The following is a 21,939-nucleotide window of genomic DNA, read 5'->3' as shown; positions in this document are numbered from 1 at the left end:
CACCCATCTTCACGATACCAAAATAGGTTTTCAAATGTGTTTGCGTAGAGGTCTGCAAACTATCCTCTTACAGTTTAAAAGTATAGCCAGGAATTGGTCTGGAGTAGAAGTTAGTTTATTCCATGGTTGCCCTTAGTGGACTAAAGACTTTATCTCTGGAGATACCTTCTGTTTGTCTACCTGCTTGACTTTCCTTTGTGCTGATCCCAGAGAGAGTCTGTCTCTTACAGCTCTCCCAGCTGTATTCCACCGTTCTTTTTACTAGGTAAGGAATCTTGGTGGTGCAATGGCTAAAGCAATCGGCTGCTAACTGAAAGGTTGGCAGTTCAAAATCACCAGTGACTCCGTGGGAGAAAGATGTGGCAGTCTGTTTCTGTAGAGATGTACAGCCTTGGAAACCCTGTGGATCACTATGAGTCAGAATCCACTCTATAGCAGTGGGTTTGGTTTTGGGTTAGTCAACTGGATGGTGGGAGCTGGGGGAGGGGAATGCGTTCTTTGGCGTTCTGATTAAGCTTCAGCCTCAGGCAAGCACTGCAAATCTGGGACTTGGAGGTATGGCCTTCGCAAGTGTCTCTGTCCCTCCTCAAGATGTAATGTGTGGTGTGGCATGTATTCCAGACCCTCTCTCAGAGGAAGGCCTTCTTTTGTCATTCCCTTCCCCAATTGCAATGGACTTTCGCCAAGGCCATCAGGCCACAGGTTTTGGTAACATCTCCTCTGCAGATTAAGTCTGTTTTAGTGTACAGGAGAAAGCGCACATGGGTCTATGGCTCTAGGCTGAATTACGGCAGTGACTTCTATTTCCCTTCTCCAGCCAGCTCCATAGGAAAATGATTCTCAGGATTCTCTCCAGTCTCACTTGTGAGTGCGTGGTGGGGTTCCTAGAGGAAAAAAAAAAAAAAAAAACCCTGCAAGAAGGCACAAATTTCTACATCTGCAGACCCCAGGGGCTTCACACTCTCATGCTTATGCTCACTTCACTTTTAGGAATTTATTTAAAATTTCTAGCTCAATTTTCTGATCAGTTTATACCATGTCTATCAGTACCTGTCCCAGGTAAGCAATTGCTCAGACCCTGTGTCTCCTTGCAGGTGCCTGTCTCTTTACAGCTTTTGAGTTAGTTGTTTACCCTATAACCTCACTGCTCTGAGGAGCTCAAGAAAAGATTAATTTTCAGTTCATCCATATTTTTTCTTATTGTCAGGATGGGAGCAACACTCTTTCCAGCTCTCTCAATCTCTGAGGTGAACCTACGCATAATTGTTACTCTGCTACCATACTGAATTATTTTATTATTTGTAGGTTTAAAAATTTGATTCTTTTTATATTTGATTCTGGGTAGGCAATAAAATCACTTTCAAGTTTTGTTTTTAGGTGATGTCAAGTCAGTTCCAACTCATAGTGACCCTATGTATGAAATACCTCATGGTCCTATGCCATCCTCACAATCATTGTTATGCTTGAGCCCATTGTTGCAGCCACTGTGTTAATCTGTCTCCTTGAGGGCCTTCCTCTTTTTCGCTGACCTTCTACCAAGCACGGTGTCCTTCTCCAGGGACCAATCCCTCCTGATAACATGTTCAAAGTATGTGAGACATAATCTCACCATCCTTGCTTCTAAGGAGAATTCTGGCTGCACTTTTTCCAAGACAGATTTGTTCATTCTTTTGGCAGTCTATTGTATATTTAATATTCTTTGCCAGCACCATAATTCAAAGGTATCGATTCTTCTTCGGTCTTATTCATTGTCCAACTTTCACATGTATGTGAGGCGATTGAAAACACCATGGCTTGAGTCAGAAGCGCCTTAGTTTTCAAGTAGTGACCATTTTAACTTCTCCTGTACAAGTTGTGTATCTCTAACTTCATTTTCTTGTTAAATTTCATTAGCTAATACTTTCCATACAATGTTATATGTTCATAGATATCAACAGCATCCTAGTCTTCTTCTTGACTTTAGTTTGAATTCCTTCAATGTTTCTTTAGTAAGCATAAATGCTGACTTTTGGAAAAGAGAAACATATAAAAGATGTTTCCAAAGATTACTATGTATTTGCATTTTAGAAAAAACCACTACTGGCTGATACATTTTCTCATATGATACTTCAGTGTGTATGGAGATACTGGATGAATACAAATAATAAATTTTTTTTCTAACATTGAACCTCATAAATCCCATCTAGTCATGTTGTGTCATTGTGTTGCTGAAATTTGTATGCTAATAACTTATTTAGGTAAATGAGATTGGTCTACAATTTTTATTTTTTAATATTTTATTTTGAAATAATTATAGACTCACAGGAAGTTGCAGAAATAGTACAGAGAGTTCTGTGTGCCCTTCACCCAGTTTCCCCCAATGGTAATATTTTATATGACTATAGATCAATATCAAAACTAGAGGATGGACATTGAAACAGTACTGTTAAACAGAGTACAGATATTATTCTGAATTCACCAGTTTACATATGCACTCGTGTGTGTGTGTGTGTGTAGTGTGTAGCTGTATACAATTTATAAAAAATATATATATATTTTTTAGAGGTTAGTGTTACCTCCTCCTTATAATCACCTTCACCACAAAGGAACTCCCTTATACTACTCCTTTATACTACTATACTACTTCTTATACTACTATACTACTTGTACTACTCAGTGAATATCCCACGGGTACTTAAAAAGAATGTTTCTTCTGCTTTTATAGGACTGTTATGTAAATGCCAACCAGATTCTACTAGTTGGTAGTGTTGTTCGGTTCTTTCATAACCGTGCTTATTTTCTGTCTGGTAGTTCTATCAGTAGCTGAGAAGGGTAGTGAAATTCCCACATCAAATTGTGGATTTTTCTATTTCTCCTTTCAGTTTTATCAGTTTCTGCTTCTTGCTTGTTGAATTTCTGTTGTTCGGTGCATCAAATTGCTATGTCTTCTTGGAGTATTGACACTTTTATTATTATATAATGTCTCACCTTTTCCCTAATAATTTTCTTTGCACTGAGTGTATTTTCTTTGATACTAACATAGCCACTCCTGCTGTAAAAAAAAAAAAAAATTATTTGCAAAATGTATCTTTTTTCCTTTGACTTTCAAAATATATATGTCATTATATTTCCAGTGAGTTTCCTGTAGACAGAATATATTTAGGTCATCTTATAATCCATTCTATTATTCTATCTTTTTAATTGATGAGGACAGTCTATTTACATTTAATGTAATTATTGATATGTTAGCTCTTAAGTCTGCCATTTTATTATTTGTTTCCTGGGTTTTCTGTCTGTTTTTTATTCCTCTCTTCCATATTTCTTGCTTTCCTGTGGGTTACTTGAACATCTTTTGAGAATTCCATTTTGATTCGTCTGTACTTTTATATATTTTAAAAAAAAGTTGCCATTGAGTCAATTCCAACTCATAGCAACCCTATAGGACAGAGTAGAGTTGCCCCATAGAGTTTCCAAGGAGTGTCTGGTGGATTTGAACTGTGACCTTTTGGTTAGCAGCCATAGCTCTTAACCACTACACCACCAGGGTTTCCAGTTTTGTATATATGTGTATACATATATATATTATATAAACAAAAAAAACTCTGTTGCCATCGAATTGATCCCTGCTCATAATGGCCCTATAGGAAAAAGGTTTAATCTCTAAAATATATAGGAAAATCCAACACCTCTACAAAAAAAAGACAAATAATCCAATTAAAAATGGGCAAAGAATATAAACAGACACTTCACCAAAGAAGACATTCAGGTGGCTAACAGACACATGAGGAAATACTCAAGATCAGTAGTCATTAGAGAAATGCAAATCAAAACCATAATGAGATACCATCTCACCCTGATATTACTGGCACTAATCAAAAATAATAATAATAACAAATGTTGGAGAGGTTGAAGGGAGATTAGAGCTCTTATGCACTGCTGGTGGAAATGTAAAATGGTACAATTTTGGAAAATGATACGATGTTTCCTTGAAGATTTAGAAATAAAAATACTACACAATCCAGCAATCCTATTCGTAGAAATATATCCAAGAGAAATAAGAGCCATCACACAAATAGAATGAAGAAAACTAAAGATGCAGGGAAAAGATTAGATCAAAGGACTAATGGACCACAACTACTACAGCTTCTGCCAGACTGAACCCATAGCACTGCGAAGAATGGAAATTCCAGAATACTGAATGGTGCTTGTGAGGAACCTATTCACAGACCAAGAGGCAGTAACTGGAAGACTGAAATGGGATACTGCATGAATAAAATCAAGAAAGGTGTGGCTCAGGGTTGTGTCCTTTCACCATACTTATTCGATCTGTATGCTGAGCAAATAAACTGGACTATATGAAGAAGAATGGGACATAAGGATTGGAGGAAGACTCATTAACAACCTGTGATAGGCAGATGATACAACCTTGCTTGCTGAAAACGAAGAGGACTTGAAGCACTCACTGATGAAGATCAAAGATTACAGTCTTCAGTATGGATTACACCTCAACATAAAGAAAACAAAAATCCTCACAACTGGACCAATAAGGAACATCATGATAAATGGAGAAAAGATTGACATTGTCAAGCATTTCATTTTACTTGGATCCACAACCAATGCCCATGGAAGCAGCAGTCAGGAAATCAAATGATATATTGCATTGGACAAATCTGCTACGAAAGATACCTTTAAAGTGTTCAGAAGCAAAAACTTCACTTCGAGAACTAAGGCATGCCTGAGCCAAGTCATGATATTTTCAATCACCTCATATGGGTGGGAAAACTGGATAATAGATGAGGAAGACCAAAGAAGAATTGATGCCTTAGAATTATGGTGTTGGTGCAGAATACTGAATATGCCATGAACTGCCAGAAGAATAAATAAATCTGTCTTGGAAGAAATACAGCCAGAGTGCTCCTTGGAAGCGAGGCTGGTGAGACTATGTCTCACATACTTTGGACACGTTATCAGGATGGGCCGATTCCTCTAGGAGGACATCATGCTTGGTAAAGTAGTCAACAAAAAAGAGGAAGACCATTGATGAGATGGATTGACACAATGGCTGCAACAATTGTGAAGATGAAGCAGGACCAGACAGTGTTTTGTTCTGTTGTGCATAGGGTCGCAATGAGTCGGAACCGACTCAACTGCACCTAACAACAACAACATAGGGCAAACCATAACACACATGAGCAATGTGCTTCTTAGTTCAATCATATGTACAAGACTATCTTAGTTATCTAGTGCTGCTATCAAAGAAATACCACAAGTGGGTGGCTTTAACGAACAGAAATTCATTATCTCACAGTCTAAGAGGCTAGAAGTCTGACTTCAGGGTTCCAGCTGAACTCAGGGTGTCAGCTCCAGGGAAAGGCTTTCTCTCTCTATCGGCTCTGAGAGGAAGGTCCTTGCCATCAATTTCCCGCAGTCGAGGAGCTTCTCAGAACAGGGACCCAGGTCCAAATGATGCACTATTCTCCTGGCCCCTGTTTCTTGGTGGTATGAGGCCCCTCTGTCTGTCTGCTTGCTTCTCTCCTTTATATCTCAAAAGAGATTGACTGGAGACACAAACTAATCTTGCAGACTGAGTCTTGCCTCATTAACATAACTGCCTGTAATCCTGCCTCACTAACATCATAGAGGTAGGATATACAGCACACAGGAAAATCACATCAGATGACAAAATGATGGACAATTGCTCAATACTAGGAACCATGGCTTAGTCAAGTTGACACATATTTTGGGGGGACACAATTTAGTCCATGACAAAGACTAAATGGGCACACTGGCTCAAAAGTGAAGACGAGAAGGCAGGAAGGAACAGGAAAACTGGATGACTGAAAACAGGGAACCCAGGGTGGAGAAGGAGAGAGTGTTGACACATCAGAGGATTGGCAACCAATGTCACAAAACAATTTGTATAGTAATTGTTAAACGAGAAACCAATTTGCTCTCTAAACTTTCACCTAAAGCATGATTTAAAAAAAAAAAAGAGAGAGAGAAAGAAAAACATGAATAAGCAGTAAGTTGTCAGTTATAGGTATGGACATGGGCATGATAGGACCTTAATAGTTTTCCATGCTTCAAAAACCTATGAGAGTCATTAAACTGTTTTTCCTTTGGCTCAACCTTTTTGAGATCATTTTACTTATCACATGATACACTGGAATAGCTTAATTTTCATTTTTAAATCAAAGGCTATTTCAAGTAATCTAGACTGAATGTAAGTAATCGTTTGGTTATTCATTTTATAAATTACATGCACACCTCCACAATTATCTTTGATTTAAATGTCTTTTCTCATGTACTGAATCCACTGAAAGAACAAATATGTCACGAAGAACAACAAGATATGTTGTTCAAAGCAAAATAATCAAGAGTATCATGCTAACGATTGCTTTTTCATTCAAGGATGAAAGAGTGTTTAGGATACTTTGCCTGTGTATTTGTTTAGGAAAAAAGTCCTTAATATCCCTCTGCCCTTGAAGTTTTTGAAGAGATTTCTTTTTTAAAAATTCTTGCTAACTTCATTCATAACAGGGCCACCTCCTAAGTATCCTTTTTGTATCACTTCAGACTCAAAGTTGGGACCATCTCTGATATGTCTATTTGTCTTTCTTATAGATGAAGCTGATCTGAGATTGAGGTTAGCGGACGGAAGCAATCGCTGCTCAGGGAGAGTGGAGGTGAACTTCCACGGATTGTGGGGGACCGTGTGTGATGATGGTTGGGACTCAAAAGCTGCTGCTGTGGTGTGCAGGCAACTTGGATGTCCATCTGCTTTCTTTCTTCCTGGAGCTGTTAACAGCCCTGCTACTTATAAACCCATTTGGCTGGATGATATTTCCTGCCATGGCAATGAGTCAGCTCTCTGGAATTGCCGTCACCGTCTGTGGGGAAAGAATGACTGCAGACACAATGAGGATGTCATGATGACCTGTTTTGGTAAGAGCCCAAGGCTGTGATATCATTGGAAGAAAGGAATAATTTTTTTAATTAGAATATGTATAAAAAGAGACAGGCCAATCATATCCTGGAGAGAATTTTCTCTGGTTATAAGAAACTTCTGTTACTCCTCAAATCATCCCACTCTAGTTTTATCCTGGACTACTCTCCTAACAAATCCAAGGTACATTTAGAGTTTTAATATTTTTTGATTGCTCAGCAGCATTCCACACATTGACCTGTTCCTTCTTAAAATCTTTTTCAAGTTTCTTCTTGACACAGTATCATAGTTTTCCTTTCTTTCTCCATGGTCACTCATTCTCAGTATTATTTTCCCACTTTACCTGTTCTTCAATTACCAAAACATGGATTTTACCACAACTAAGCCCCTGATCTTCTTCTCACTATACACTCTATCTGTCAATAATGACCTCTGATCTTCTTCTCACTGTACACTCTATCTGTCAATAATGACCTCTGATCTTCTTCTCACTGTACACTCTATCTGTCAGTAATAACCTCTACTTTCATAGCTTCAGACTACCCATCTCAATTAAAACTCCAGCCCACGTATCTCTTTAAGAGCTCTACATACATATATCCAACTGCCTATGAGATGTCCAGAAACCTTAGTGATTAAGAGCTACGGCTGCTAACCAAAAGGCTGGCAGTTTGAATCCACTAGGAATTCCTTGGAAACTCTATGGGGCAGTTCCACTCTCCTTTAGAGTCGCTCTGAGTCAGAACTGACTTGGCAACAATGGGTTTATGAGAAGTCCACAATGTATCCAAACCTAAGCATGTCCAAAAGTAAACTTTATCTTCCCTCTTCTCATCCTCCAATCTTCCTAAGCTCACTAAATGGCCCCATCTCCCACTCAGTTGGCTCAAGTCAGAAATGTAGGGGTCTTCTTTAAGTTCTTCCTTTCCCTGTTAGCACCCTACATTCACTATATCGCCAGAATGAAATGATTTCACCATTTTGGTATTAATTAATGTGGCTTCTCTTATTCATCTCCATTGCTACCAGTGTGAATCCAGCCACTCTCATCCACCACCTGTACCAGTATAGCAACTTCCTCACAAATAGCCTCTCTGCCTCCATTATTGCTCCTCCCTAATCCATTCTCCCCATTGCAACTGAAATGATAATTTTTTAAAGCACATTCCGTTGGCTTTAAAGTAAAACACAAAATTTCTAAGATGCTCTACAAGCTGCTACTATTCTCCACTTTTCTCTTTTAGCTCTGCTCTTTTCTTTCATGCGCATGATATTCTCTCTCCCACCTCAAGACATTGAGATATTCTGTTCCTCTGCTTAGAAAAAAAAAAAAAAACTTCTGCCTCCTTTATTTCTCTTAGATAAATTTTATTAATCATCCTTCAGGTATCATTTAAAGAGAACTTCCTCAGGGAAGCCTTCCCCAGACAATATTATGCTCTATTACATGCTATTACAACACTCTATCCTAATCCTTTATTGTGTTTGTCATATTTTAATTATTTGATTAATTTCTCTTCTTCACAGCAATATACAAATTCCGGAAGGACAGAAACCATTTGTTTTTACACTGCTTTATGCCTAATAATTAGTACAGTTTCCAGCAATTTCAGATGATCAATATATATTTGTTTATGTTTTAACTGATCGATTTGTTAGTTAGAAGTTCGGGGAGGTAAGGGAGGCATGAAAGACATCATCTATCTTAGTTCTTATTCTTAGAATCCAATTTTTCTTTATTCCACTTGTTAAGCTTAGAATGACAGGAAGCTACTAGGTTTTTTAATTTCTATCCCCCATTTGCTGACAAAGTTCTTCCAAAACAGTGGATAATAATCTGAAAGAATTGAAAGCCATTGAGTGGCTCAAAACCAAGAAAAGTACTTAGAACCCACTGTGAGGTCTTTTTATTTCCCCATTCACTCTTCTACGAACATCCATAGACTTCTAAACTCTGATGAGTGCTTGCAAAGAAAGATACAGATTACTAAAAGATTATTTAACAGGAGAATTTATGTAGTGTGGGCATTCAGAATAAACATCACTGAGAAACAAATTTTCAGGGAAGAGCATTTCAGGCGGTTGGATGACCACAATGTTCCTGAAGTAGGAATAGAAAGAACACTGTTGTGACTAGAGCTTAATGAGCAAGGTGAATGATAAATGAAATGGCTGAGAGCTAGAGCAAGAGACTGGGGAGCCATGGCAAGAATTTTAGACTTTATGCTAAATGCAAGGAGTATTATTTGAAAGCTTTTATACAGAGAATTATCATAATAATATTTAATTATTAAAATAGTATGCTAACTGACTGAATGGAGAATAGATTAGAGGGAACTAAACTTAGACATGGAGCTCTGGTGGTGCAGTGGTTACGAATTTGACTGCTAGCCAAAAGGTTAGCAGTTTGAACCCACCAGCTACTCCTTGGAAACCCTATGGGGCAATTCCTCCGGGTCTTACAGGGTGAATTTGAGTCAGAATTGACTTGTGGTAATGGGTCTGGTTTTTGGTTTTACGCTTAGGTGAAGAGAAGCAAGTTAAGCTCTTAAAGGAGTCCAGGTAAGAGATAGTGGTGGTTAGTACTTGGGTTGTGATAGTAAAAGAGAGATAAGTGGATAGGTTGAGTTATATTTACAAAGTAGGATTGATAGTACCAGGAGATTTAAAAATACAGGTGAGAGAGAAAGAGGAGTAAGAATTCTCCCCAAGTTTCTTATGTGTGCAACCAGGTGAATGGATGGTGGTACCAATTAAAAGAAAGATGATTATGTCAGTTTCAGACCATTTCTTAGGTACTTGGGAGGTATATAGGTGGATATTACCACTGGGACATCTCAGAAGAAAGGTTTGGACTGGAGATATAAATCTGGTAGTTGTCAGCATTATCAGTAGTACTTGATACTGTTGATAATACTTGATAGTAGCCTTTGGAATAATTGATAAACTCTTCGGAGATTTTAGAGGAATTGAGATGGATATATTTCTGTGGTTTGCAAATTTACTATGAAAGGCAAATTCCAAGGAATTTTGATGACGAACATTTTATTTTGATGTAGAAATACCATAGTGTTATTTTTTTAATTCTATCATTTTAACCTAAAAATGTCTTTTAGTTGTTATAAGGATTTAAAAATTTTTTTTTCCCCTCAAGACAAAATGGGAAAGATCAAAGTGCCAGGTTACAATTTCCAATATGAGATAATGGTACACTTATTTTACATGGATGCGTCTGTTTATAAACATTGCTAAATATATTTCTGCTTATGTTTAATAATTTTAGCATACAACAAATTTTACATATAATTAAATTTTTTAAATTCTGTTTTGTAAAAGAAGCTTGAATATTTATTATTCATTTATTTTGGTATTTCTGTCCATAGCCAAAAAAAAACCAAACCCATTGCCATCGAGTCTATTCCAATGCATAGTGATCCTATAAGACAGAGAGGATCTGCCCCATAGGGTTTCCAAGGACCAGCTGGTGGATTTGAACTGCCAACTTTTTGGTTAGCAGCCAAGCTCTTAACCATTGTACCACCAGGGCTCCTGAAAGTGGAGTAGATTCAATAATTTGGCTAGATTACTTAAATTTGCAAACATCATTCATTCAATTCTTCCAGTTACCTAGGATCTAGGAAGCAATATCAGTAGCAGAATTAGCAATGGTTGGCTTTGTATTTTCAATACTTTTAAGTGACAACAAATGTCCTCAGGTCATCACTGTGAAACAAAATATCAAATTCTTGCCAAAATATTGGCTAGGTGAGAACAGGCCAGGGTGGTGTACAGGTATAAAAAAAGGGGGGAGCAAGTCTACTTTTGGCACTGCAGAGTTTAATGGGGGAATGAAGGAGTGAGGATGGGGTCTGTAGTCTAGAAGTTGATAAACAGTGTCAAAATAGTGTCAAAACACAGCTTATGGAGAGAGGGCACTACTCTGAGTGGAAAAGGGTACTTACTAAAGAAAGAAGTGATAGGTGACAAAGACATTATCTTTCTAGGGTCTTTTCATGTTATGTACTAAGTATTATGTACTAATGATAGATTTTGTGAGGGATAAGAAAAAAATAAACCTTATATATTTTATCCTCAAGAAACAAATGATCAACAGATGGTGCTGGCAAAACGGAATGTCCATCTGCAAAAAAATGAAACAGGACTCATACCCCACACCATACACAAAAACTAATTCAAAATGGATCAAAGACCTAAATATAAAGCCAAAACTATAAAGTTCACACCCACCCAAATAGGATCATTGCTAGAGGCCCTGATACACAAAATTAACAGGATACAAACCATAACCAATAACACACAAACTCCAGAAGATAAGCTAGATAACTGGGATCTTCTAAAAATTAAACACTTATGCTCATCAAAAGACTTAACACCAAAAGAGTAAAAAGAGAACCTACAGAATAGGAAAACATTTTTGGCTATTACAAATCAGACAAAGTTCTAATCTCTAAAATGTACAGGAAAACCCAACTCCTCTACAACAAAAAGACAAATAATCCAATTAAAAAAATGGGCAAAGGAAATGAACAGACACTTCACCAAAGAAGACTTTCAAGTGACCAACAGACACATGAAGAAATGCTCATGATCTCTAGCCATTAGAGATATACAAATCAAAACCACAATGAGATACCATCTCACCCTGGCATTACTGGTACGAATCAAAAAACCAGGAAATAAGAAATGTTGGAGAGATTTCAGGGAGATTGGAACTCTTACGCACTGCTGGTGGGAATACAAAATGATACAATCATTTTGGAAAACAGTATGGTTCTTCCTTAGAAAGGTAGAAATACCATATGATTCAGCAATCCTACTCCTAGGAATATATCATAGAGAGATAAGAGTCATCACATGAATAGACATATGCACACCCATCTTCACTGCAGCATTGCTCACAGTAGCAAAAATGTGGAAACAACCTAGATGCCCACTAACAGATGAATGGATAAACAAACTATGGTACATATACACAATGGAGTATTATGCAATGGTAAAGAACAATGATGAATCTGCAAAGCATCTCATAACATGGATGTATCTGGAGGACATTATGCTGAGTCAAATAAGTCAATCACAAAAGGTCAAATATTGTATGAGACCACTACTGTAAAAACTCATGAAAAGGTTTACATGCAAAAAGAAACAATCTTTGATGGTTACAAGGGAGGGGGGCGGTGGGGATGGAAAACACCAGATAAACAATAGATAAGTAGTAACTTTGATGAGTAGTAAGACAGTACACAGTACGGGGGAAGCCAGCACGACTTGTACGAGGCAAGGTCACGGAAGCTGCATAGATGTATCCAAACTCCTTGAGGGGCCGAATTGCTGGGCTGAGGGCTATGGGGACCATGGTCTCAGGGAACATCTAGCTTAATTGGCATAACATAGTTTATAAAGAAAGTGTTCTACACTCTACTTTGGTGAGTGCAGTCTGAGGTCTTAAAAGCCTGTGAGTGGCCATCTAAGATACTCCACTGGCCTCACCCCTTCGGGAGCAAGGAAGAACGAAGAAAACTAAAGAAACAATGGAAAGATTAGTCCAAAGGACTAATGGACCACAACCACCACAACCTCCACCAGACTGAGTCCAGTACAACTAGACTGCTCTGACAGGGATCACAACAGTTGGTCCTGGACAGAGCCGGAGGAAAATGTAGAACAAAATTCTAACTGACAAAAAAAGACCAGACTTAGTAGCCTGATTCAGGCTGGAGAAACCCTGAGAGTATGGCCCCTGAACACCCTTTTAGCTCAGTAATGAAGTCACTCCTGAGGTTCACCCTTCAGTAAAAGTTTAGACAGGCCCATAAAACAAAACAACAGACACACCAGCCCAGAAGCAAGGACTAGAAGGCAAGAGGGGACAGGAAAGCTGGTAATAGGAGCCCAAGGTCAAAAAGGGAGAACGTTGACATGTCGTGGGGTTGTTAACCAATGTCATAAAACAATGTGTGTACTAACTGTTTAATGAGAAACTAGCTTGTTCTGTAAACAAATGATATACTGGGCAAAGAGCATGCATGATATTGTTGTTGTGTGTCACCGAGTCAATTCCAAGTCACAGTAACCTGTAGGACAAAGTAGAACTGCCCATAGGGTTTCCTAGGCTGTAATCTTTACAGGACCTGTTAGCTAGTTCTTTTCTCTCATGGAGCAAACTGCCGACCTTTCAGTTAGCGGCCAAGCACTTAACAATTGAGCCACCAGCGCTCTCTAAGAACATGCGTATATACCACTTAAAAAAACATCAAAAGTGAATACATATTTCATACTAAATGGATTCCATTGATTTCTTTGTGTGTGTGTGTATACTTTTTTTCTGGAGGCAGTGGTATTTCAATGGTAGAGTTCTCACCTTCCATGCAGATGACACAGGTTCAATTGCCAGCCAATGCACCTAGTACACAGCCAGCACCCATCTGGTAGTGGAGGCTTGCATGTTGCTATGATGCTGAACATATTTCAGCAGAGCTTCCATACTAAGATGAACTAGGAACAAAGCCCTGGCATTCTACTTCAGAAAATCAGCCAGTGAAAATCTTAGGGACACAAACAGTCTGATCCACAACTGATCATGCAGATGGCACAGAACTGAGCTTTGTTTTGTTCCATTGTATGTGGGCTCACCATGATTTAAGGAGCCGACTTGATGGCCGCTAACAGCAACAACAATTGACTGTGTTGTATAGTTTAATATAACATATTCTCTGATTTCACTTCCTGTTTTAGTTTCTAGATAGTAGTCAGAATCACAAAGGGGATATCTTGGCAATCAGAATATTCTAGGATATTAAAGTTCCCATTACATGAACTCAGTTTTATTTATAGATTTTTCAGCTACAGAAACTCAAGTTTGTCAAGGCAACCAGAAATTTATTTGATTCAGCAGGACTTATGATGTTACAAAATTTTTAATAGAATGACATATAAACAAGCCTCCAAATCACTATTTTACAATAAGAAATATAACTACCAAATGGACCAGAATGTGTTTGATGGCTGGTCAGAACATACACACTTTACAGAAAAATTTATATACAAATGTATTATGTTTATTAAGAAATACTTAGGGAGAGTTAACCAAGAGCAAGAGAAATAAGAGATGTCAGTTAGAAGTAATGAATGGCCAATGTCACTAAATCTAGGCAATGAGAAACATCCACAACTTATAAATATACCTGCCAGGGTGGGATGGACTGGCTGGCACTGACTAGGGCTCACACTCACCCAGTTTCACATTGTCAAATTCTTGCTATCTGGCCTTCCTTTATCTCAACACCATGCTGGTGGTGCACTTTTTGTTGCGGTCTTCATCTTTTAACAAAAATTAAACAAATGCTTAAAAATTGCCAGACAGTGTGCAACATTCTTTTCCTTTTACAACATATTTTGGCCTTTACTTTTTGAGATTACAACCTTATCATTGTGATTATGGATTGTATGTTTCTAAAATATTTTAGTTACATGTACCTAAATGGTCAGCCTTTCAATCCATGGATTTCCATTTCAAATAGTTCTTTATGAGAAGCTTACTTCAACCCTGTTTTTCTCCACTGGCTAAGGATCATAACATGGAAGGTTTCTCAATTACTTATATAATTTAGTACCCTGCAAAATACAGCATATAAAGTTCTCCCCCAGATTTCTCCTCAAATCTATTTCCTGGAAGACCTATTTTCCTCCAGTGGGCAGTAAATCTTAAAAGTTTAAGCCAAAAGATATGTACCTTAAGTGAATAAAACACATCATTTTTATGAATTTCCTTTGTTCTAGAGCTGAAATAACAGTCATTTCTAGTAAATGAATTGAGAGGACAATATTATAGCATTAGAGCCACAAATCCTTGAGTTAAGAAGAAACATTCTATAGAAATAAGTAAATGAAAGATGTTTTCAGATCCAGGAAGCCTGAGTCTTCTTGGTCTCACTTATGACCTAGACCTATGTCTCTTTTGCAGATGAAAAGGATGTAGAGTTAAAGCTGGTGAATGGAAGTAACCAATGTGAAGGAGTGGTGAATATCAAAGTCTACGATCAGTGGGGCACTGTGTGTCATCATAAATGGGATACTAATGATGCTGCTGTTGTTTGCAATCAGCTGGGTTGCCCCTCTGTGATTCACACAAATTTTTATCCTAATGCTAGTGTTTCATCTAAGAAAATCTGGATTTATGATATGTCCTGCTTTGGAAATGAGTCAGCACTCTGGAAGTGCAAACCCCATGCATGGGGAGAAAATAGTTGTTATAATAGTTTGGCTGCTGGAGTCATCTGTTCCGGTAAGACTACCATCCCCTTGAAACCAAAAAAGGGAAAACTGTTCAAATATCTCAGAATTACTTGTTCTTTAAAAAAGAAAACCACTCTTAAGGATTATCTCAGAATTCTATAGGTATTCTGGAATTTTGTACAAATATTGATTTTCAATCAAAGGAACTCTGTCTTTGGAAAAGTCAGGTTCTAAAGCTAAATAATGTACATAATAGTAATTACATATAATAATGTCATATATAATACAGAGAATATATGCAATATCTCAGACAACATTATTTTATTAGTCATTTAGAATTTGCCCTTTTCATTAATATTGAATCGTTCTTGCATTGTTGATCTTCTATCTGAAATTATTTTCATTCTGCGTGAAGAACAGCCTTCATTATCTTCCTTAATGCAGATTTTCTGGTGACAAATTCTCTCAGTCTTTATTTAGTCCTTATTTTTGAAGATTTTGGCTGGGTATTTTCCAGGTTGGTATTTATTGCCTTTCAAAATCTTGAAGGTGTTCCAATTTTTATGAATGCCACCTTTTCTTTCAAAAAGTGAACTGTCCTTCTTATTGTATTTTCTTTGAAGGCAATCTGTCTTTTTATGTCTCTGGTTACTTTAAAGTTTCCTTTTTCTATGTTGTTAGTTTTTTTACCATTACGTGCCTAGGTAAAGGAGCCCTGGTGGTGCAGTGGTTAAAGTGGTCAACTGCTAACTGAAAGGTCAGTGGTTCTAAACCACCAGTGGCTCCACGAAGAAAGCTGTGGCAGTCTGCTTCCACAGAGACTTACAGCCTTGGAAACCCTGTGGGGTAGTCGGAATTGACTCAACAGCAGTGGGTGGGTGGGTGCCTAGGTTTTTTCTTTCTTCCTTCCTTCCTTCCTTCCTTCCTTCCTTCCTTCCTTCCTTCCTTCCTTCCTTCCTTCCTTCCTTCCTTCCTTCCTTCCTTCCTTCCTTCCTTCCTTCCTTCCTTCCTTCCTTCCTTCCTTCCCTCCTTCCCTCCTTCCCTCCCTCCCTCCCTCCTTCCTTCCTTCCTTCCTTCCTTCCTTCCTTCCTTCCTTCCTTCCTTCCTTCCTTCCTTCCTTCCTTCCTTCCTTCCTTCCTTCCTTCCTTCCTTCCTTTGTAGTTTTCTTGCTTACAGTTCATGGTGCCTCTTGAGTTTGTATTTGTAAATTTTTCATTTTTGGAAAATTCTTAACCATTAGATGTTCAAATATTTCTTCTACTACATTCTCTGTCTTCTCCCCTTCTGGGACTACGATTACTCATATATTAGGTTTTCTTGCTCTATGCCCTATGCTTGTTAAACCCTTTTCCTATATTTTCTATACATTTGACTCTGTACTTCATTCTGTGTGTAGGCACTAATAGTTTTTTTTTCTGAGATGAATTTACTGTTCACCCATTTGTTGTGTTTTTAATTTAGTGATTACATTTTTCAGTTCTAGAATCTCCATTTGCTTCCTTTTTACAGTTTTTATTTCTCTGCCAAACTTAACAGTTTTGTCCTTTATTTTGTTGGACATTTTTTTTAAATCTGTTTCTGGTACCTCCAGTAGGTCTTTTGATTTTCTTCTTTTTTTTTTTTTTTTTTCATGTTATCTCCTCATACCTTTATTATTTATGGTAGATGACATACATGGTTTATGAAAAAGTATAAAGGTAATTGGAGTTTCATCTTATGTTTTGTACAGGAGGCAATTTTAGACAATGTTTATTCAATCACAGTTAGAGATAATTTGAATATATACTTCCATTCCCACAAAGGTCAGTCTATTCTTACTCCTTACTTCTAGGAGTATAACCTTTGGGATAACTTCCCCAAGTCTGTGAATTTACCAAGCTTTCCCATTTGATAGGTTCTGAACTCTGTGTACTGGATTTAGACAGATTTTATATAAGTGGGTATACAAAGATCTGGAATTTGAAGTGTCTGACCAAAACATCACCTGAGCTTTTTGTTTGCATCTCTGTTTCAGATGGGGCTGATCTAGATATGAGGCTTGTGGGAGCAAGTAACAACTGTGTGGGGAGAGTAGAGTTGAAAGTTCAAGGAATCTGGGGTACCATATGCAACCGTAACTGGAACCATGCTGCTGCTGATGTAGTCTGCAAGCAGTTAGGATGTGGAACAGCACTTCGTTTCCCTGGCTTGCCTCATGTAGGATCAGGGTCTGGTCCTATATGGTATGATGATGTCTCTTGCTTCGGTAATGAATCCTTTCTTTGGGACTGTAGACTCTCTGGACGGGAAAATCAGAATTGTCTTCACCATAAAGATGTGTCTGTGATCTGCTCAGGTAAGACCTATATCCATATGACTACATCAGATGTAATACCTCTCTTGAGGAGATAGGACCAAACCCTGAAGAAGTTAAAACCAATGTGATTTGGAGGAATTGGCACATTCAATTTTTCCTCAGAGAATATGTTTGCATGTCTTTGGGGCACATTTCATTGTTAACCTCCCTTCTTGGGAGTGAGATTTATAGCCTCTGATGCCATTTTACTAAATTCTGTTTGGTTCAACAAAACATCCAATCCAGTCAAAATAGCTGTTAGTCTACACAAGTGTATGGGTCATATTAAAACCCAGTATCATTTTTAAAAAGTATACTCTAATTTCCTAGTATATTCATAGAAACTTCAAAATATCTCTATATAATGTAATAATTAAGTTTATGTTAGCACCTTTTTTCACTACAATAAACTATTTTTGTTGAGTATCTAAAAATTTATGACTTTGCTAATTACTTTATACCTTGTACTGCAATCATTTCTTTTCCAGATTTGGATGTTCAACTACAAGCACTTATTCCCTCTGTTGTTTATTTATAATTTGTACGATTGGAGTTTAAAATATTCCCACAGTATTTATCTGATCAGTATTCTTTATTGAAAGCTGTAAGAGAACTTGTCCACTTTCTTGATAAAATTAAACCGACATCTTCTAGGATTCTTATGAAAGAATCTCTATATGTAGACTCAACTATTTTCCTGAGTCACCTTTGTCATGATGGAGGATGCTATTACTGACCCTACGCCACTGACCCCATACACAGGATGCCTTTGCCTTATTTCCTGTGTAGTTTGAGATCTGGCTGTAGCTTTTAAACAGTTTCACTTAAGTCTAGAGCTTACAACAGGAGGATGTGCACATAGAAAAACATAACAGACAATTATTGGTTATAATAGCTCTCCACTAGCCACACACCCAGAATCTTCCTCACAGGATATTTGGGAAAGGGAATACATTCAAGAAATTCATATCATTTCATCCTTTTCTTCCTTTTTATATGAGTTCACTTGAATGTTTTATCTAGGGACCAACCACTTCCACTGTGCAACAGGGAGTTTCCCACAGTATACTTAATCAGTCCATCATTTCTGAGGAGGATTTTCCTCCCTTAAACAGAAAGAGAAGAAAAGGAGTGGGGGAGAGAAGAGTAATATATGAGATGAGAGAGATAAGAGGAAAGCAGAAGAAGGAAAGAGAAAATTTTAATTAGTTTGATTTAGCATAAATATACTTACAATAAAGTGAGTTCATAACAGTGTACTTCTGACTTGATACAATATCCCTAACTGTAAGAACAGTTGATATCCAAACTCTGGAATCCCTAGAATGATCTGTCTCTGAAAGAGCAAGGGAGGGCCCTGAAGGAAGATGGGCAAAAATAAAGTTGGAGAACAGTCCCAATAGTGAGGACAGATGTGTATGGTCAATGCATAGGAAGATGGATAGTTAGATACACTGGTCTTCTCCTCTACCCTATAGTCATAGGGATTTTGTTATCTAAGAGACACAGTTTAGAGTTTAGAATCTGTCACTTGATAATTATGGATACTTGTACAAATGAATCTGTCTAAGCTTCAGGTTTCTCCCATTGTGAACAGGATAGCAGAATTAGATAAAATAGCCCTGGGAAACTAGCTGAAATGTGCCTAGCAATCAGGTAGTGCTCAATAGTACAAGTATGTTTATTATCATCATTGTGACTCACATTTTTTTATAAGAACATAAACCTCTAAATTTCCTGAAACTAACCTATTCAAAGTGCATCAAATTTTGCACCAGGTAGTCAAAATATTTTCCTAATTAATGTATAAAAAGCTGGAATCATGGGAAGACAAGAAATATGGAAATTGTATCTTCTTTCCTCAATTTTTTCAAGAAAGAATTTTCCACATTTTCACTTCCTTAGACTTAGTCTATTTACTTGCATGCATGAAAAAGCAGCCACAGTAAGATGAAGAGGTCACAGTATATTTTGGATGGATCAAAAAATTGTAGCTCATTTATAACTTAAGTGAACAAATTCCATTTCCTACAACAGATATATTTTATACACTAAAGGTTTATCATTTCAATTTCCATATTGAAGAGAAGATTATTTCCCAAAAAAATTGGCATACACTTCAATATTGGGTTATTTTTGTTGAAATTCCAAAACAAACTGCATTCTTGTTACTTACTTTTCTTGGTACATAAAGGATACATCTAACCTTCATAAGATTATGAGGGGTGGCAGAAAGTGGATGACCCTGTTCTAAACCCAACCCAGATGTTTCTCTGTGACTTTGTTCTAGATGGAGCAGATTTGGACCTGAGGCTAGTAGATGGAAGCAGCAATTGTTCAGGGAGAGTAGAAGTGAGAACGCATGGACAGTGGTGGACAATATGTAGCAATGGATGGAATAATGAAGAAGCTACTGTGGTTTGTAAACAACTAGGATGTCCATTTGCTGCCCATATCAGTAACCATGCTAAACCTAGTAATGACTCTAGAGAAATTTGGATAAACCATGTATCTTGTACTGGAAATGAATCTGCTCTCTGGGACTGCACATATGATGAAAAAGCTAAGAAAGATTGTGCCCAAAGATCAGACACTGAAGTGACCTGCTCTGGTAAGGTTCAAAGATCATAAAAGTGTAAGAATCTGAATTCTCAGGAATAATTTGCTGGGAGGTAGAAACTTATAGCGTTAAATGCATAAATTAAAAAAGATGAAAGATCTAAAATCAATAATCTATGTTTCCATCTTACGAAATTCAAAAAAGAAAATTAAATCCAAAGTGAGCAAAAGAAAATAAATAATAAAAATTAAGCAGAAATCAATGACTGAGAACAGAAAATAAATAGATAAAATCAATGAAACCATAAGCTAGATTTTTTTTTAAAGATCAGTAAAATTAATAAACTTTTAGCCAGGCAAACCAAGAAAAAAAGAGAGGACAAAATTGTTAATATCAGAAATGAAGAGGAATCATCACTACTGATCCCATGAACATTAAAAGGGATCATAAAGGAAGATTATAAACAGCTCTATGTCCATAAATTTGATAACTTAGATGAAATGGACCAATTGCTTGAAAGACACAATCTACCAAAACTCACACAGTGAGAAATAGATAATCTGAATAGCATGTAACTATTTTAAAAGTTGAATAAACAATTAACAACCTTTCAAAACAGAAAGCACCAGGCCCAGATGGTTTCGCTGGTGAATTCTGCTAAACATTTAAGGAAGAAATGATACTAGTTCTCCACAATCTCTTTGTCCACATAAAAACTTGCACATGAATGTTTATTACAGCTTTTTTTATAATCACCCAAAGCTAGATGCAACTTAGATGTCCTTCAATAGGTGAATAGATAAACAAACTGTGGTACACCTACACAATGGAATATTATTCAGTGATAAAAAGAAATGAGCTATAAAGCTATGACAAGACATGAACGAAGCTTAAATGAGCCAGCCTATAGTGTGTGGTTCCAAATACATGACATCCTGGAAAAACCAAACTATGGGAACTCTAAGAAGATTTGTGGTTGCCAGAAGTTAGGGAAAGAGAGGTGAGGGGTGAATGGATGGAGCACAGGGCATTTTTAGAGCAGTGAAACTATCCTGTATGATGCTGTAATGATGTAACACAACGTTATGCATTTGTCAAAATCCACAGAATTCTACAAAGAATGAACCCTAATGTAAAATATGGACTTTAGTTTAAAATAATGTATCAGTATTGGTTCATCAATTGTAAAAAACATACGTACTAATGCCAGAAGTTAAGAATGGGAAAACTGAGAGGGTGGAAGGGGGTATATGGGAACTCTCTTTACTTTCTATGCAATTTTTCCATAAACCTAACACTGCTCTAAAAACTAAAGTGTATTTTTAAAAATATGTACTGAGGTATATATCCCCTAATTATTTTTTATGAAATGCAATAGCTATTCTTTCATTTTTGTTCTTCTAAATAAAGGTTAAAATTGGAATTGTTTTTAAGGCAGTATTAAATATATGAATTGATTTGATTTGGGGAAAAATTATATCATTGAGCACATTGGTTTCCATTATATTTCTCTTGGAAATAATTGAAGACACACTCAAAACATTATGTGCAAGAATGTTCATGGCAACATAATTTATGAAAATAGAAAATTATCAATAATATAAATAACCAAAATTGGGTACTGATTAAACAACTTTCAGAACACCCATATGATGAGCTACTATGAAGCCATTAAACACTGTTTTAGGGAAAAGATGAAAAAATACATATATACACTATGTTGAAGAAAACGCAACATTATTGTATATACATAAAACTTTTGTCTTAATGGTATACCCAGTAAAGCAACTGAAAAATTTTTTAAGTTTTTAAAGTGGTCCATAATAAAATATTATTCCTAATATTACCAGCTGGTTAGAAAAT

General features: G+C 37.0%; 1 protein-coding gene across 2 annotated transcripts in view; it reads left to right on the top strand.

Annotated features, from left to right (window-relative positions):
* LOC126075121 (scavenger receptor cysteine-rich type 1 protein M160-like) overlaps positions 1 to 21,939 on the top strand; it is a 66,897-nt gene that overhangs the window by 12,070 nt on the left and 32,888 nt on the right. For both annotated transcript variants that reach the window (XM_049882341.1, XM_049882340.1), the window contains exons 3-6: positions 6,604 to 6,924; positions 14,910 to 15,230; positions 17,196 to 17,516; positions 19,807 to 20,127. In XM_049882341.1, coding sequence (XP_049738298.1) covers positions 6,604 to 6,924; positions 14,910 to 15,230; positions 17,196 to 17,516; positions 19,807 to 20,127 — 1,284 coding nt within the window. The remainder of the gene's footprint in view (positions 1 to 6,603; positions 6,925 to 14,909; positions 15,231 to 17,195; positions 17,517 to 19,806; positions 20,128 to 21,939) is intronic.

This window comes from Elephas maximus, chromosome 4, assembly GCF_024166365.1.
Source record: "Elephas maximus indicus isolate mEleMax1 chromosome 4, mEleMax1 primary haplotype, whole genome shotgun sequence".
Classification (NCBI taxonomy): Eukaryota; Metazoa; Chordata; class Mammalia; order Proboscidea; family Elephantidae; genus Elephas; species Elephas maximus.
The sequence above is the reverse complement of the archived record's forward strand: the minus strand, read 5'-3'. Positions and strand labels throughout refer to the sequence as shown.